At 40.1% G+C, this 19,453-nt stretch overlaps 1 protein-coding gene across 4 annotated transcripts in view; it reads right to left on the reverse strand.

The window, feature by feature from the left end:
* MYPN (myopalladin) overlaps nt 1-19,453 on the reverse strand; it is a 114,723-nt gene that overhangs the window by 8,757 nt on the left and 86,513 nt on the right. For all 4 annotated transcript variants that reach the window (XM_070364520.1, XM_070364519.1, XM_070364518.1 and 1 more), the window contains 7 exons: nt 13,179-13,400; nt 11,884-12,033; nt 10,790-10,872; nt 9,490-9,616; nt 8,104-8,311; nt 6,261-6,426; nt 2,725-2,858 (listed from right to left, as the gene is read on the reverse strand). In XM_070364520.1, the coding sequence (XP_070220621.1) occupies nt 2,725-2,858; nt 6,261-6,426; nt 8,104-8,311; nt 9,490-9,616; nt 10,790-10,872; nt 11,884-12,033; nt 13,179-13,400 (1,090 nt within the window). The remainder of the gene's footprint in view (nt 1-2,724; nt 2,859-6,260; nt 6,427-8,103; nt 8,312-9,489; nt 9,617-10,789; nt 10,873-11,883; nt 12,034-13,178; nt 13,401-19,453) is intronic.

Raw genomic sequence — 19,453 nt, forward strand, 5'->3', positions numbered from 1 at the left:
GTCCTGCTAGGAATAGGGAAATTGGGCTCGTGATCTTTTGATTTTGTAATACCAACCCCCATGATTCTAATCCAGCAAAATCTGGGACTATAAGAAGGAAGAGTGGGTGATGAGTGTGATATCTCAAAATTATCTCCTGACCTAACATCACTGACCTAGCATGGAGTCTAGAGGGGCTGGGGTCGGGTGTGGGTGTAGAGAGAGTTGTAGGCTCTCAAGGGAGGGCTCCTCAGAAGGAGGAGATGAGATATCTGTGGAAATGGAAGACAAAAGATGAATCCAGACCTCTGACGAGTACTTACTGCTAATCCTAATCACCCTTACTTACCTACCTACTGCCCTAATCATGTTCTAGTTAGTTATAGCCAGAAGACCGAAGAGTAACATATGCAATCAACCAGGGTTGGGGGACAAAAGAGAACGTGTTAGAATTTCCATGTTCACTAAACACTGTCCAAGGGGGATCCTGGTTGCTTAGTCCTGGGCGTTGCCTCTGACTGAGAAATTACCAAGCAGCCCTCTCATCAGGTTTCCAAGAACCTGGTGGTGGCGAACAAGGAGCACCAGGTGGGAAACATTGATGCTCTGGGTCCTGGGGAATCATGGATGCATGTAGCATTCCCAGTTATAAATGGGCTCTTTGTTGATTTCATTATTTCCAATTAGTTTTTCAGGGTCTAAATGCCTCTAAGTGAACTGATTAAAATCAAATTTGGAAAGCTACAAAACAGGACAAAACTTAATAGCGATTCCACAAGAGAGCAGGTAAGTGAAGCAACTGTGAACTAGTCAAGTCCCTCGCCGCGGCCCCTCTGCCTCTTAGCTTTTCCTCAGCTCTCTCGGCATCTTAACCTGACAGGAGCTACTCTTAGAAGCCCTCCTTTGCGGGCGAGGAGGGATGCCTACTGTCCCGGTTCCTCGGGCAGGTAGGAAGTGGTTGTGGGGGGCGAAGTGGATTGATCTCAGCCTTAGTCTTCTATCCCTTCGCCCACTCCCAGATCTGTGGAATCAGGACCAGAGTCTGGGAGATGTGAGCCGGGATGAACTGAAGTGGGGGCTCCGTCACGGAAGAGCAGGATCTGGACAAGTGTCATCGGTTTCAGGGCTTATTGGTAGCAGTTTCTTGGTTGGAGACTTGTTTCCTTCCGACATGGTGAAGTAGGTAAAATGGTTAAGGCATTAGCTTAGATTAAGAAGCATATCAGTGGCTTCTCTTTCTCCGGACCCTTCCAGGGGAAAGTACATTAGAGTCAACTTCCTTCACAATTGAATTTCAAGTCGACAGATTAGAGAGAATAACCAGAAAGCTATGTATTTCCTCTAAATATTAGATTGAGGGAAAATGGCAGGCCAGGACTCCTATGTGCTGTCAAAAAAAGGGGAATGCATCTGGTGTGTACCTGTAAGTAGCAGGGGCCTCAGGTTCTATGCATAGTTACTTTTTCTTTCTTATTCTGGTTCATCATGTTAAATCAGTAAGGAATATTAACCCAACCAATTAGTTTTTTTTTTTTTTTAAAAAGGATTACTCTTTTGGATTAAGAAATATTTCTTTAAAATGCCAGTTAATGTCAAAATTATAGAGGAGAATAGTAGAGTACACAAATACATTAGTAAAGATTAATTTGTTAAATATTTAGAAACATGACTCGAAGGAATGATGTAAAAAATCTGAATTTACTTTCCAGCTGTGGTCACTTAACCTCTCTGAGTCTCTGTGTTTCTTTGGCATTTAAAGGAGGGTAACAACAATTACAGTAATCTCATGGGTTTGGGACTATCTAAGGGTGAAAGTTGGAGAAGGCAGTGGCACCCCACTCCAGTACTCTTGCCTGGAAAATCCCATGGATGGAGGAGCCTGGTAGGCTGCAGTCCATGGGGTTGCTAAGAGTCAGACATGACTGAGCGACTTCCCCTTCACTTTTCACTTTCATGCATTGGAGAAGGAAATGGCAACCCACTCCAGTGTTCTTGCCTGGAGAGTCCCAGGGACGGGGGAGCCTGGTGGGCTGCCGTCTCTGGGGTCGCACAGAGTCGGACACGACTGAAGCGACTTAGCAAGGGTGAAAGTTTCCCTTGTGGCTCAGCTGGTAAGGAATCCACCTGCAATGTGGGAGACCTGGGTTCCATCCCTGGATTGGGAAGATACCCTGGAGAAGGGAAAGGCTACCCACTCCAGTATTCTGGCCTGGAGAATTCCATGGGCTGTATAGTCCACGGGCTTGCAAAGACTTGGACCTGTTGAGCGATTATCACTTTCAGGACAGCTCTCTGTTATTAATCTGGTTGTGAGATGAGAGTTAATAAATATTTGTGGAAGAATTAACAAATGAATAGGGTCTGGAAAATTCTGCCATGTGGAGTTATGACTGGGGAATTACAGGCATGGGGAGGGCTTCCTGTGGGTGACCCATGGCAGCAAGGGGATGGCATGAAGATGCTGGGTGATCATAAGTACAAGCCCATGTATGCTCTGAAGTAGCTGTATTAGAAGTACGGAAAAAAACTTCGTCTGGAAGAAGGTTAACCTTATAGTGAAATGGAAAAGTGTACAAAAGCCCTGAGGTGAGTAGAATAAAATGACTTAAAAAATCAATATCTTAAGCACTAAAATAAAAACCAATTAATTCATTTATGAAAACATATTACACTGATCCTAAAAGAAAAAAAAAAAAAGATTTTTAAGCTGCCTATCACATAGGTCAACCGATGCCTTATACCTACCGTATATATCCAGCCTGGCAGTGCAGGACACGATGCCCGCTTCGTTCTTGGCTGACAGTGTGTACCATCCAGCATCTGATTTCTTGGCTGGCTGAATGAGGAGGCAGACATACCCAGTTGTGTCCTGGTGCATGCTGGAGAAAAGAAAGAGTATATTGCATTGTATCTGGAGAGAGTTCAGGGTTCCCAGAAACTCATTTTTATATATAGTAGTTAATCCTAAGATCCTAGTTTATCCCTCCCCTTACCCTTTCCCTTCAGTAACGATAAGTTTTTCCTATGTCTGTGATCTTTTTCTATTTTGTAAATAAGTTCACATATAATTTTTTTTAGATTCCACATGTAAATAATATCATATAACATTTCTTTGTTTGACTTACTTCATCTAGTATGGTAATCTCTAGGCCCATCCATGTTACTACAGATGGCATTATTTCATTCTTTTTATGTCTGAGTAATATCCCACTGTATGTAGATGTATGTATGTATCTATATCTATATATGGACACTTAGGTTGCTGCCACGTCTTGGCTTTTGTAGGTAGTGCTGCAGTGTTTCAAATGAGTTTTCATCTTTTCTGGATAAATGCCCAGGAGTGGGATTGCTGGATCATATGGTAACTCTGCTTTTGATGTTTAAAGGCACCTCCCTGCTGTTCTCCCTAGTGGTTCCTCCATGGTGGTTGCACCAATTTACATCGCCACCAACAGTGTAGGAGGGTTCCCTTTTCTCCACATCCTCTCTAGCATTTATAATTTGTAGACTCTTTTTGGCTGGGTACCTTGTGGCATGCAGAACTTCCCTGACCTGGAATCAAACGTGTGCCCCGTGCAGTGGAAACACAAAGTCTTAACCACTAGACCACCAGAAAAGTCCCTATTATTTGTAGACTTTTTGATGATGGCCTTTCTGACTGGTGAGAGATGATAGGTATAGGTACCTCATTGTAGTTTTGATCTGCATTTCTTTCATACTTAGCAATGTTGAACATCTTTTCATGTGGCTGATGGCTATTTGGATATGTTTTTTGGAGAAATGTTCATGTAGGTCTTCTGCCTGGGTTTTGGTTCAGTTGTTTGTTTGTTTTGATATTGAGCTGTATGAGCTGCTTGCATATTTTGGAAATTAGGCCTTTATTGGTTATGTTGTTTGCAAATATTTTCTCTCGTTCTGTGGATTGTCTTTTTGTTTTGTGATAGCTTTCTTTGTTGTGCAAAAGCTTATAAGTTTGATTAGGTCCTATTTGTTTATATTTGCTTTTATTTTGTTGCCTTGGGAGACTGACCTAAGAAAACATTGCTATGATTTATGTCAGAGAATGCTTAGCCTATGTTCTCTTAAGGGAATTTTATGGTGTCATGTTTTATATTTAAGTCTTTAATTCATTTTAAATTGATTTTTGTGTATGGTGTGAGGGAGTGTTCTAACTTCATTGGTTTACGGGCAGCTGTCCAGCTTTCCCAACACTTGCTGAAGAGACTGTCTTTTCTGCACTGTATATTGTTGCCTCCTTGATCAAAGATTAATTTACTCTAGGTGTGTGGGTTTCTGGGTTCTCTATTCTGTTCCATTGATCCATGTCTGTCTGTTTTTGTGCCAGAACCACTCAAGGATATCCAAAAGCATGGGATATCTTTCCATTTCTTTGAAGCATCTTCCTTTATCAATGTTCTGAGCATATGAGTCCTTGACTTCCTTGGTCAGGTTTATTCCTCAGTATTTTATTTTGATGTGATTTTAAAAGGGATTTTAAAAAACTTTCTGATATTTCTTTGTTAGTGTAAAGAAATGCAACATATTTCTCTGTGTTAGTTTTGTATCTTGCTGCTTTGCTGAATTCATTCATCAGTTCTTTTGCAGGGGGAGGATTTTTTTTTTAAGGTTTATATTTTGTATTGGGGCTTCCCTGGTGGCTCAGTTGGCTCAGGCTTGATACCTGAGTTGGGAAGATCCCCTGGAGAAGAAAATGGCAACCCACTCCAGTATTCTTGCCTGGAAAATCCCATGGACAGAGGAGCCTGGCAGGCTACAGTCTGTGGGGTTGCAAGAGTCAGACACGACTTAGTGACTAAATCATCACCAGAGCCAGTTAACAGACAACACTGTGATAATTTCAGGTGAACAACAAAGGGACTCAGCCCCTCCAAACTTGCCTCCTGTCCAAGCTGCCACGTAACACTGAGCAGAGTTTCTTGTGCTATATAGTAGGACCTTGTTGGTTATATGTTTAAAATATATGATTCATTAGTTCTAATAGTTTTCTGTGTAGTCCTTAGGGTGGAGGGAGTGTTTCTTAATATAACCAACTAGGCATGGCAGCATTTGACTTAGTTCAGTTCAGGAGGAAATCTGCATGTCCTTTCCTTCTGTTTTCTCTATATCTGTAGTTCTCAACCTTGACTGCGTAGTGCCATCCTGCATAATTATACCAGAATTTCAGGCTGGGTGTAACATGTTTTGATAATTTACACTGAAGGGTTAACTCAAGTATATTCTCTGTTCTTGCTTATGTATTACCAGAGGAAAATTCTGACCTTTTTATACTTAGACTTTTTAGATGCCAAGATTCTGTAAAAGCCAATATCCTTTAGGACAAATTTAGTTTACTGTGAAGAAATAATTCTCAGTAATAATAATTTCTCAGTGGCAGTTTCTGTGCACAAGCTGACCTTGTGGCATAAAAACAAAATGGCAAAGAATTAAGGATGGTTAGGGGAAATTGGGGAACCTAGTGGTTCAGATGGTAAAGAATCTGCCTGCAATGTGGGAGACCTGGGTTTGATCCCTGGGTTGGCAAGATCCCTGGAGAAGGGAAAGGCTACCCACTCCAGTATTCTGGCCTGGAGAATTCCATGGACAGAGGAACCTGGCAGGTTACAGTCCATGGGGCCGCAAAGTGTCAGACACGACTGAACGACTTTCACGTCACTTCACCTCAGGGGAAATTAAACAAGGCATCCATTTAGAGAAACTGGATCCTTAAATTTACTTAAAAAATAGGCATGTAGTGACAGATGGAAAAGGAGTATTGCCATAATGTTTTTTTTTTTTTTTTTTTTTTTTTGCCTTATTTTATTTTCACTTTTTACAGTCAAAAGTTTTTGTCTGGGTACTAATATGACTCATGACATGACACATGACAAAAAGACAAATGACCAAAACATGCAAGATCTTTATAAATCCCTCAAACCTTTTCAAGCTTAAAAATTAAGGTTTTAGAGACTTTCCTGGTGGTCCAGTGATTAAAACTCTGCATGTTGACTGCAGGGGGTGTGGGTTTAATTCCTGGTCAGAGAACTAAGATCCTGCATGCCATGCAGTGCAATAATAATAATAATAATAAAGTTTTAAAATGGTGGGACATTGTACAATGGACGAACCCTCAGCAATAAAAAGGAATAAATTCTTGATAAGCACAGTTACATGGATAAAGCAAATGCATTATGCAAGTGGAAGGAGCCAGATTCAAAAGGCTGAAGACTTATTTGGGCGGCCTGATGAGCTTTGCTGAACTTGACCAAGTGTGGAGGCTGTACCTGATCCTCTCTCTGGTGAAAGGGATGGTCTCGTTGTCTTTCTTCCAGTAGAACACAGGCGGAGGCATGCCTATCACCCGGCACTCCAGTCTCACGGGGTGGCCTTCTGGAACACCACTGTTCTGCAGTTTCTCCAGGATTACAGGTGCCTTCTTTACTTCTTTGGCTGAATGAGAGAAGAGCCATGCTAGTTTGAATAGTAAGTGCCTTGGGCTCCATGCCTCAAATTCAGGACAGTTCTGGAACCTGAGGGAGCACCCACCCACCTTTTCTCTTCTTTAGAACACTTTTCAAGCTTCTTAGTGAAGATCACTGCCTTGATAAAAGCTCCAAAAATGATTTTAAAAAGAAATGAGAAAATTGCCTCTGCCTATCTTAAAAAAATTTTTTTTAATTTTATTTTTTCTGCCTATCTTTTGAGAGAGAACGCTCAAGGATTTGGGTAACACATGTGGGATGCAAATGGTAGGTGTGGAATTAAGGGAGTTTCTTTTATTGCTCAGTAGTAAATGCTGAGAAATGATATATTTTATGTACTAAATATATTTTGTTTTCTTTTTTAGAGGAGGTTATTTTGTAGAAGGTATATTGATTTTCCCTCAATATTTTACCTTGAGAAATTTTATTGCTCCATAAAAATTGAAAGAAGTATATTATTTAAAAAAAATTATGTTTCATAAGGAGGCATTTTTATTTTCCCCAGCAGAATCAGTTAAGACAAAAACACCTCCTATCTCAGGGTTCCAGAGGCCATACTTTAGCAAAACAGTGGGAAAAAAGTAAAAGCTGCAACCAGTGTATCCTTGCAGAATGAGCTTTTCCTACTCTGTTGGGAGAGGGGATTGAGAGTGGAAAAAAAGAAGATAATACAGAGGAAACAGCTACTAGCCTAGAGAGAAGGTTAACATTCTGATGCCGTCCTGATTTATTTCAGGGGCCATGCAAGGGAGGTAGCAGGAGAAAGTTCAATGGAAGAATTCATTCATTCTGAAAGCTAATTCTAGCTGGACTAACACCCCAAGGGGCTGACACCTCCCAGGGGATGATGACTGTAGGCATTAGTGTTTGCTGACATCATCTTGTAAGGTAAGGATTCATTTGTTTAGTTATTGATTGAATGCCTTCCATGTTCCAGGCACTGAGTCAGACATCAGAAATGCACAGAAGAACAAGCTTCTGTGGCCTCAGAGGCTCATAGTCTCTTCAGGGAGGCAAAGAGAAAATAGTTACACAGAAGCCATGAGTGCTATAAGAGTGTCTCCTTTCCTGAGTGCTGTGGACATAGAGGAGGATGTGCCTGGTAGGTCCGCTGTGCCTTTGTGGTAGCATATGAAATAAGTCTTAGAGAATGAGTAGGAGGTTGCTAGGCAAAGAAGGGCATTCCATGTAAAGGGACCATTAATACAAAGGCATAGAAGCTTGGGGTAGGGGGAGACCCTGGAGTGATGAACTGTAGGGCAAGTGACCTGAATTTCAGTTCAGTTCAGTTACTCAGTCGTGTCCTACTCTTTGCGACCCCATGAATTGCAGCACGCCAGGCCTCCCTGTCCATCACCAACTCCTGGAGTGATAGTCAAATAATTAGTAATTAATTGATTGATTAATTATTACAATGACTATCATTTATTGCAAGCATGATATACACAAGGTACCGCATTTTGTTTTTGGCTTACTGATATGTTTTCAAGAGCAATGTATGGAACATGGCCCTTACTACACAGAAGGGGAAACTGAGATGAGGCTCGGTGTGGCAAAGGACAAAGGAATTATGTCAGAGGCTCTGCATATTTGGGCAGTAGCTTTGGAGGGAGTCATGTTTAGGGGTTCCAGCAGCAAGCCTTACCTACTACAGTGAGCTCCAAGCTAAAGGAATTCTGCCCAGTTTTGTTGGTAGCAATGCAGGTGTAGGTCCCCGCGTCGCGTTGAGTGAGCGGGTCAATGAGCAGAGAGTGGACTCCGGTCTCCCTGACCAGCATCTTGTGGGAGGTGTCGGGGAGGACAGGCTGGCCATTGAGCAGCCACGTCAGCTCCGGGGGCGGTAAGCCACTCACCTAATAAACAAAAGGACAGCTGAGGCAAATGACAGACTGATGATAGGCAGATTTATTTGGTGGCTGACTTCTTCATCCTGATCTGGCACCACATAGATAGTGAGGGAATGTTAGTGGTGAGAAACCTCTCCATAAGGGCATCAGGACAAGAGGGATCTGGATGGATGGGCGTGTGAATTTAAACTGTATAGTATTTGGACCCCAGTTTGGGTAATGATTATATACTAGATTAAAATGAATAAGAATTAAAAAGCTAAATAGATAAAATAGGCCTGTAGTGTCAGTTTCAGAGATAATATATTGCTTACATACCTAACGACCAAGAGGTGGCCAAGAAAGGGGCAGACATTAAACCAGTGTTCTCAAAGCTGGCTGTGTGTCATCATCACATGGGAATATTTGAAAATCCTGATGCCCATTTACTATATTAAATCAGAATCTTTAGGGAGTGGACCCAGGATGGGTTTCTTTTAGGATTTAGGGTGGAAGAAATTAACAGTCCATCCCAAATATTATTTAGGTAACTAATTTGAGGGCAAGATCCACCTAGAGGAGTGGATTCTATAAATATTTAACCTTAAACCTTTACTAATTTGCATCTTAATCTCCATAGCATTCTGCAGCGTCAGGGCAGAAGGAGAACTTAAGTTTCTGTTCATACTGAGTACTATCCATGCTGTTCAACTGAACCTATTTTCAAGTGGAAAAGTTAGAATATATTATAGACTAGTTAAAGGTGATGGATGTTAGCTAGTATTAGAAACCAGCTTCTGTTTTCATAAACTGCTTTGGAGCCAGTGACTAGAATTTTTTCAAAGGCTGTACCTCATAGCAGTTCATTTCAAGGATGTAAAAATCATCCTTATGTCTTTATGGTAATAAAGACTTTTCAGGTACCATACGGAAGATGTCTGAACTACATCACCTCTTTGGTTGTCTTTTACAAACATAGAGTTAACTTGATACGATACTTTCATCTGATATTAAATGCTCCAAAAGAACCTTATGAGTGGAAAAAAGTGGTCTCTTTCTCTCTTTGTTCCTCAGTCCCCTTTCACCAAAAAAAAAAAAGCCCCCCAAACCAACTATAAAACAAATACAAACAAAAATAGGTGCATACAAACAAATAAATACAAAATATGAACAGGTCTGGCGCCAAAGATGGTGCTGGAGGCTACCTTACAGTCCAGGCGACAGAGGCGCCCCTCATGAGCCACCATATCCCCAGGAGCCTGCAGGAAATGTGGTCGGAAAAAGCGTTCCTGTAGGGGCTCTTTGTCTCTTTCTTGCACTCGGGACCTTCCTCTAAAACAGCAAGCACGTTCAGGCATTAAACAGTAGAAACCAATTCATAAACATATAACGTATAGGTATTTAGGCATGGCTATAGGGCTTGGAGAAAGATTTCTTTGGGGGGTGGGGGTAAGGGTTGCTGAACCATAAAGAAATAATAAGTAATAGCGCGGAGCTGGTGTGAAAAAAGAAAGTATTAAGTATCTCACCACTGTAGGATTATCTTGTGAGATCTGTAATTAAATAAGCAGGCTTTAGCTTTTTTCTCTGTGAAGTCATTCTGGGTTTCTGGGTTAAGTGACTCAGCTCCCCTTGCCTTGGGTTTGGCCAGTTGTTCAAAAGTTTCAAAATAAACAAATAAATCAGTATTCAATCTGAACCTCAATGAGAGCCAAAAGAGAAGTCCTGTTTTATTACTCAGAGCAAGGCAGCTGCGGTCCCTGTGTCTCTGAGTAATAAAATGTAACCCGGCTTATAAATTCTGCCAGACCATTAAAGATGATCATGAACCTAAATTGATTAAGACTGACCAACAGTAACAGCTGTTCTTGAAGAAGGGAAAAAAAAACTGAAGAAGAAGGTATAGTTGTAACGGTAGTGAAATACTGCATCTGAAACGTAGGTCACTATTTTTGTTTCTTTGGTAAGTCTAATTTAATTCATCCATGTCAGCACCTATGAAATGCTTTGCTAAGACTTTGTGGCACCATACGACTCAAGAGAAAGCCAGGCTGTCTCTTCTTAACATTAATAAAGTCAGAGAGGAGGAAAGTTAGTTGCTATGTTGGAGACAATTGTTATGTTGGAGATAATGACAACAACAAAAATCTTTTATTAGTATATATATACTCATTAACAGTTTCTGTTTTTTAAGGAAAAGGTAACTTAGTTCAGTCTGATTTATATATTATATGCACAGGTGCTAGGGATGGTTACAAATTTTGAACATTAAAAATGTGCTGTGAACCAATACTTCTCCAATTTAATACACTTGTGAATCACCTGGGGATCTTAGTAAAATGTACATTCTGATCAGTAGGTCTGGGTGGGGCTTGGAATTATGCACTTGCAACAAGCTCCCAAGTGATGCCAATATTTCAGTTTATAGGCCCCATACTTCAGTGCTCATTGCAGCAGGTACATGCTTGGGAGGGGCTGGAGAAGTGAGGTTCTCACTGTCTTTACCTGTGAGACTGACCAGCAGCTGTTAGTCGACTTCGGATGGGCAAACCTTGTACCATCAAGTGGCCAGAACAACTGATTCTCCCCTGAGAAACAGAAAATGAAGGAAATTAAAATAAAAAGAACTCCCTACTTTTTCAATATACATACGTTTCTCTGGACCAAAATTTTATTAGCTTTTGGCCATTACGAGTTTTTTGGAGGGGGGATAAAAACAATATAACTCTTTAAATTGCTGTTAACATTTCAGGGGAAAGGATTTTTAAGCATATTGTGATGCCTTTCATTTTGAAGCTGAAAATGAACAGACACAAATGTAAAAAAATTGAGTTCTTATGCACTTAATATTATTTGCAGGCCCATGCAGAGATCATGGCCAAGTGTTTTTATGCTTTCCTCAATAGAGATTATCTTCAAAACTAACATTTTAATAGGAGTTGGTGAGAATAGAAATCATAGTTCTGTACCTCCTAGTCTCATAGTAGTTGGAAATATTTATTCTGCCATATTTTTTTTCAGTTTTATACTTATTTATTTATTTATTGGAGTATAATCACTTTACAATGTTGTATTAGTTTCTGCTATACAACAATGTGAATCAGCTATATGTATACATATTCTGCTAAGGGGGATTTTAAGTCCTGATCTCTTCAGAAAAGGAAAGTGAAATATTATGACTTTCCAACTTTTACCAAAAAAAGAAGAAAAAATTTTATGAGTGAGGGCTATTCACAAGTAATTTGCTTATTCTCTAAAGAACTAAAAATAGCAAATCATTCTTTGATAGATTGATTTATTGACTCTTCAAGAGAGTCAATGAGTTGATAAACACAAGATGTACTCTAGAGGCTGAGGCATATAGTTAGTGAATAGATGGTACTAATGTCCTCTTCAAAGGCTGAAGAGTGGAATGACCCATCAATGGCTGACTAGTCGTGTAAATTGTGATCCTGTGCTCCAGTTACACACAGTCTCAGCGCTCCTCATTCATTTTCCTCAGCAGTCCTTAGTAACTTGCACTTCTCAAGGTTTATTCACAATGATATCAACTGCTCCTTCCTCAGAATGCAGCACAGCGTGGAACCCTGAGTCTCCACCTGGGGGTTGGCTGCCATGATGGTATAGTTGCCGTCGTCGTCACTGGAGGTGGAGTTAATGTGCAGAGAGCATGTCCCGTCTCCTTCACGCTTCATTTTGAAGTGCTCATTTCTCTTTGAAATCTGCTTCCCGTCTTTGAACCAGTAAACCTGAAATGAACAATAGACAAGGAGACTATGCACACTTCTGTACATCTTTAGAGGATCCTGATATAAGGAGTAGGATAAGGCCTGAATGGATTGCCATCTCTACAACTAGTAACCCATCCTTTACAAAACAGAGAAAAATTATCAGATGTATTACAATGACAGTATAATATGCTCCTCCACTTGTACGTATAGAATATTTAAGTAAAAAACTACAAATAATTTAGGATGGAGAGAAAGCTTTTGATTATTTTTATTGTACTTTATAATTAAAAAGCCACCCTAAGGGCCAGGCAGGTCTTCAGAGGCAAAATAATGAAAACTGGAATAGCTCGAAACTTTTCCTGCTAGAAGTCCCAGATCTCAGGGCCTAGAATAGCTGACCTTACTTGAAAGGATAGTATGGTGTGTTATACCAAGTGGAATGAGGCCAGGATTCACTTGCTGAATTCCTCATCTGACTAAAATTTAAGTCTACATGGTTTTCATGTTAAGTTCTGCATGTATCAAGGGGAATCTCTGAAAGACAGGTGAGTTAAAGTACGGTAGCAGTTGACCTTCTCTGCATTTCCTGGTTACCAAACCATACACGCTAATGCCATGTTAATGTTTGTGAAAGCAGAGTGAAGAGATTCCCTGCTGTAGACATTCCGGGTGTAAATCCTCTCTCAGCTGACTGCCAGAAAATCTGGTGACTCATAAAATTTTTCACCAGCCAGTGATAACGATATGACATTTTCTGCATTTACCAACCTAATAGTAATGATACAAATATAGCTCGCTTTGTTTAACAGGTTGGCTGTGGATATTCAGTAGATAATAAATAGAAAAAAAAAGTATCAGATTGGTGAATTTGATGGTTGAGAGGATCAACAACCCCAAAGAGAGGATTGTGACTAAGAAAATTTATTTTCAACTTTTGCAAAAATTTTAACATGCCCATAAGTAATCTGATTTGTTTTCTGCCTACTTAATGATTCTATTCCTGACTGTATCTTTTTAGTCAGATTATCTGGCCTTTGTTAATTTTCTGGTATTGGTTTGTATTCTCTGTATGGATATTTCACTAGAGTCGGATAAGGCTTTCTTGAGGGCACTGAGTCTACAGATTTGTACTGTTGGTTGACTGGCTGTTCATCTTCCCCTACCTTTGGGACAGGTATCCCAACAATTTTGCAGGTGAATGTCACTGGAGAGCCTTCGGTGACCCGGAAGTGCTTGAGTCTTTTGTCAAAGATGGGAGCTATACACTTGCCCGTGGGGATCTCATCATGTTGGATTTCATCGTCTGATTCATCAACAGGGGTGCGTTCCAAGCGAAACTCTATTTCATTCATCAGCCTCTGCTCAAAGCTTGAGATTTTGTACTCCTGTCAAAATGGCAAACATGTTTTAATGTCAGTTTCTGTGGGTGAGGAAGAACGTGTTCATCAGTATAATTTGAGGATGAAACTTTTTAAGATTCAAATGTTAGGTTCATATCATGGAACCTCCATAAACTAGGCACGTTCCATTTCCACTTCCTCACGATGGAGCACTGAAGGAGATTTGGGTCTCTACTGCAATCCCAAAATGTCCTGATTCCTCACCTTCATCATGGAGTCCCAGTAGAATCTTGTAGGGAATGGAATGAAGATGGAATGTAATTTCCATAGCTACTAAAAGTGTCCATCTTGATATACAGAACTATCTGTATGGTGTTTTGGCAAAATTATTCTGAACTGCATTCTAGTACTTGCCTGCATCACCAACTTCCTGTCTCTACTGGGTTTTGCCATCAGAAAACCTGTCTTCATAACTCTCCTTTGACCCCATGCTTGCCTTCACAGTATCTCTGCAGCCCTCACAACAAAACTATTTGAGATAATTTTCTCTCTTATAGCCTCATTCCCTTGTCACCTTTTCTTTCACTAACACACTCCAGTTAAGTTTGTGTTCTCACAGTTCTCCTGACATTGCTGCTGTCAGGGTCTTCTTATTTGCCAAATCCAGTTGTCACTTATCTGTTCTTGCCTTACCTGACTTCTGAGCAGCATTAACACAGATGACTACTTTCTCCATTAAAAAAAAAAAAATTATTTATTTGGCTGTGCCAGGTCTTAGTTGCAGCAGGCAGGATCTTTAATCTTCGTTGTGGTATGTGGGAGCTAGTTCCTTGACCAGGGATCGAACCCGGCCCCCTAACCTCTGGACTACCAAAGAAGTCCTTACTTTCTCCTTTGTAAAACATTTTTTTGTTGTTGTTGATTTCCATGACACTGTATTGGTTTTCCTTCCCTTTCTCTAGCTGTTCCTTATCAGTTTCCTCTGCTAGCTCTTCCTTCTCTGTCCTGGATTGTCTCATCCAGTCCCACAGCTTTACCTGCCTCCTGTGTGCTGATGACTCCACATCCATGTCTCTCAGTCTGGTTTCTCTCCAGAACTCATATACCCAATCATCTACTCTATAGCGTGAAAGTCATAAACCCATCAATTTATTCTGTGTCATGGCTTGGGTACCTCATGGACACTTGAAACGTAGCCGGGTGCAAACGATACACACTTGGTTTCTGTTCCCCAGAGAATATACTCCTACCCTGCTCGTTTCCATTTTAGGAACCGGCACCAGTATTCATCCACTTGGTTAAGTAGTTAAACTGGTGTTTCTCACATTAGCTATGGTGAAAACCAAATTTTAAAAATGGGTATTTTTCAACCTGTTCTTCTTGTAAAATAAAAATGAATTACTAGAAAAGTGAAATATTAAAAGCATGCAAGATTATGTTTGATAGACATAAAATTTCTCTGTCAAATGCTATAGAAATTTCTTATTGGTTACTTTCAATTTCCATAGTTATCTCAAGGTGGAGAGATGACAGCTTGCAAATTGGCATAGGTTTCAGACCATGCTTTGAGTGCACCAAGTTAACTTAAATCTAGAACTTATCCTGGATTCTTGTCGTTCCCTCTCCTGCCCTGTTCTATCAAGCTTAAATGTCACCTCCGTAAAACAGCCTTCCCAGGCATTTCATCTAAAGTAACTCCCTATTGTAATTCTCTACAGAGCATTTCTTGCCATCCAGTATTATTCTTTTTAAAAAACTTTTGAAAGATTTATTTTTATTTATTGATTTGGCTGTACCAGGTCTTAGTTGTGGCACGTGGGTTCTAGTTCCCTGACCAGGGATCAGAACCTGGGCCCCCCGATTGGGATCACAGCGTCTTAGTCACTGGACCGCCAGGGAAGTCCCTCCAGTATTATTCTTGCTTGTTTGTTTATTGGTTAAATGATTGACTCTCTCTAAGCATGTTAGTGTCAAAAGAGCAGAATTCTTGTTTGTCTTGCTTCCCACAATGTCAACAGTACATATAATAGTGAGTGCGTGTCTCATGGCAGGGGCTCCTTGAGTACCCAAAGGATGGAAGAATACATGAGTGACCTGGAGGCTGTCATTTGTTCCTGTACCACTGTATCTCTGAGGAATCCAGAGCCAGGTGCCTGGGGTGAGGGTGAGACCTTTGGTTACACTTGTGACTCTAGTTAACCATAATTTTATGATTCAGGTAGGTTCCCTGCAGATGATACTAGCATGCCCCTGAAGTGAATTTGGGAGCACCAGGCTGATTTGCATCTGCCCTATTCATAGGCAGAATAATTGAGTTCAGGACTCATGAGATGTAATCTCAAGCTATCAAATCACATCACTCATGTCTTCTAGTTATTGTTTTATATATATCACTGCCTGAATTTGTGTAGAATTGGCACTTAGGAAACACAGAAACCAAATATTTCTTGGTTTTAATTTCTCAGAACCAATTTTAAATCTTTCTTCTCAGCCTCATCTTAGACTGGGTAAACAAAATAAATCTACAGCAGCTCTTTCAGAGTAGGAAAAAATTATGACTCTCCAGTTAAGTGTATTCATTTTTCATCAGATAACTCAAACCAATTAAAGTAAAAGATTGTTCACTTCTAATTTGAAACCTAATTTAGTTTAAAAGTATTATGACTATTTTCTACATTTGGGGAGTTTTTTTTATAGTTAATACTTAAAACTTCCAGCTATCTACCTATTAGTTTGAACCATATGAAATTGCCATTTTTTGAGGATTAAAAGTGGTAGAATATCAGCAATTTCAAATTATTCTCCCTAATACTATACAATGAACATATTTTCCATAAATACCTTAACTAATCTTACAAATTTGAAATATTTCCTATTCTTCACAATTTAAAAATCCCACAAGGAGTTCATTTTTCATCTTTGTTGAATTGCATTCATGCTCCCAAATAGGTATTATTTTTCCTTTTAACAGATATGTTTGTTTTTTGGATGCTTAGGAATAAAACCAGTGAGTTATTTTATTCCCTTACTATGTGAGGTTGGTACTAAGTTGTTTTATTATTTTAAAAATAATAGTCAGATGAATGATTCTCATAGTTTGCAAACCTCACATGAGATCCTGGAGTTCAGGATAACCCAGGCTTTTTGTGAGGGTGGCAAGAGGTCTCAGGTTCTATGGCAGCTCATCTTGTTTTGTTTAAGTCCCCAGATGCCCAATCCATTCCATACCACCTGTAGCCACTATTTTAGTGGAGTCCTTGATCCAAGCTAAAGAACCTTCTCTGCAGCTTCTCCTACTGCATAATGAGTGAGGGCTGGTCAGTTCCTGGCTTTCTATATTGAAAGTATGAACTAATTTTTCCAAACAAGTATTATTGTGCATGGTGGTAAGTGTTGATTATGTGTATACTTCAGGGACAAATAGGTGATAGATAAGGCTTTTAGTACTTGCCTGAGAATATAAAAACTGCATTGTCTCCATGCATTCCAATCTTTAGGAACTTGATTTTACCCAGTTGGGACCTGATTTTATGGAATTTTTAATGTTTGAATTGATTTAACCAAAGGAACCATGGAAACAACATAATGAAAATATGCACATTTTGTTTTGCTATAAAAGTACACTTATTGGTTATATATTTACTATTTTACCAGTGCTACAAATTGGGAGGTAATGAAAACAGATCACTCAGTGAGTTATCTAAATATACTATTTGTTACTTTGTACTGAGGATACAGTTGTAACCAGATCTTAACTGTAAGTTTCTCCTGAGGTAACAGAAATTTCAAAGCAGGTGTTCAAGGACAGGTTAGATAATTGAGATTCTTCATCAGAAATACAAAACAGTCAGGAAGGAGAAGATCCAGTGAGATGACTTTGGAGAGAGCTAATAATGTTTGTCTCATACCTCCAGTCCCAGAGTACCTGCGTTTCACCTCCAGGCTATTGAGGGAGATTAAATAGACCCATCTGTAGCACTTACTGTTCCTCCAGTGGGTGGTATCTGACTCCTGCCTAAGGAATCTAGGGTGAGAAACAAGGTGGGTTATTGTTGATGGGCAAGTGATGGCTGCTTTCAGTGGCCCGCACTCCTGCATGGTGTCAGGTCAGAGGACTGTGATGATTCCTGTCATGCACATGTGGACCGCTATGAGAGAAAGCCAGCATGGGCTCAGCTTTTGTCCCCCTGTGGCTGGGAAAGGAAGAAGTCAGGAACAGCAGTTAGTGAAATGGGGGATGGAGGGAGCAAAAAAGAGAGAAGTTGGCCATACTTCCTTCCTAGTTTTAGATGTCCCCATTTGTAGGGGGGTCCCTGGGTGTGGGGTGTTTGTGTGTGGGGTCTTATTCTTGAATAAGGATTAGGGTGTTAGTTACTACAGGAATTGGACATTGCATGTTTCTGGATCAAGATTGTATTTTGCAACAAAGAAAACATAGAACCTTATGTGAACTAAAAGTGGTCAAAATAGTTTTGCCATTACCTCATATTTGAGGTGGCCAGGAGCAGGAGAAGGATTAGCCCCACTGAATAAATTTAAAAGGAGAAAGGGAGAAAAAATAAAATTGCATTTAAGATACAATTGTTTAAGGTGCCAGTTATATGATGTATGAGTCACAGATGCACAACCAAATAAGAATACTGTAGGTCAAGGCATTTCTATGAAAGATTTCATAAAATATGTGGGGAGTTGATTCTTAGGGAAAAGAAAACTATGCAACTGTGTGGCAGGAGTATGTGGCCTGTTTCTACAGCAGCATATCTTTACAACTGGGATGTTTACAAAGATGCATACCATGTCCAAAGCAGGAATTGGTGTAGGGGTTTTTTTTTTTTTGAGGAGAGGAGGGGTGCTTTGCTCCTGAGAGGTGGTTATCCCAGGAATAACTACTCCTCTTATACATAAATCAAGGTTGTCATTCCAAATTGTGACCGATGAGATTCAGGTTTTCTAAGGACATTTGCAAATAAGCAATATGTTTAAGTTAAGTTTGAATGTGCTTTCTGCAGTGTTCTGCACAAAGGTTGTGCTACTGACGCACTGTGGGTGGCTGTGCACTTTGAATTTCCAGGACTGGATTTGTGCTGTGGTCTCCATTTTCCCTTGCCCTGTCCCCTCTGTGAGAAGAAGCAGGAGTTTCTGTGAAGGCTGCTTGTAGGTGATGTCTGTGCTCAAAGGAGAGAATATTTTTCTGTGTAAATCTGGTCTGTGTGGCCAGCAAGTCAATGACATATGGCCCATCCTTTCCAGGCTTATGTTAAAGACCTTAAATGGAAATGAATTGCACAGAATTTCAGTTGCTCTATGAAAGAAAATGAAAAGCCAAAATATTACTTCAGAAGAATATGCCACTTGAAAATATAGGTTCTTTTTTTTTTTTTTCTTTAAAGATAATCCTCTTTAGGCTGATAGTTTGACAACTTGAGGCATTTGGTTTCTGGGACACATCTACAGAAATTTCCTTCAAATTGTCAGAGTGGTGGAGAGTACTTTCCTTCTGCTGAGAACCACAGTGTCATGACATACTCTAATCAGATATGTCATTGCCAAGGTTCCGGATTTCCAAAACATGGGGCATGATCTGACACTCAGTGCCCTGAGCTGGGTTCTGAGTCTGGGCTTCGGGGCAAATAACCAAGTAGGATCAAACCAGCTGGAAGAGCCTGCTCAAAGGGCTCCCAACCAACTCTGGGTACAGTGTGTGCTAAAGGAAGTTGTGTGCGTTAGAGAAGGCATTCTCCTTTGTTCCTGGGACAGCCCACAGTATGGGCAGCAGATCAAAGATTCCTAGATAAACTTTAACATACACAGAGGATGTCTTCTTTTACCATGTATCTAATACTACATGCCACCTTCAGTAGAAATAACCAGGCTTCATAGCCCCCCGCCCTATCCTTACTGCCAGATTCTTAGAATACTATAATAGGCACTGGTGGTACAGCATTCTATAAAACAGACTCTCCTGTGGAGGAGGCAGACCTCCTTTTAAAGTATTTAAAAATACTTTAAATCCAAATTTTGTCTTTAAGAATAAATAATCACTAAATGATTCACAGATTTACCTTTAAAGCTTCAGTTAATGCCAGAGCTTTGCTTAA

This window comes from Bos mutus, chromosome 28 (genome assembly GCF_027580195.1).
Source record: "Bos mutus isolate GX-2022 chromosome 28, NWIPB_WYAK_1.1, whole genome shotgun sequence".
NCBI classification, from domain to species: Eukaryota; Metazoa; Chordata; class Mammalia; order Artiodactyla; family Bovidae; genus Bos; species Bos mutus.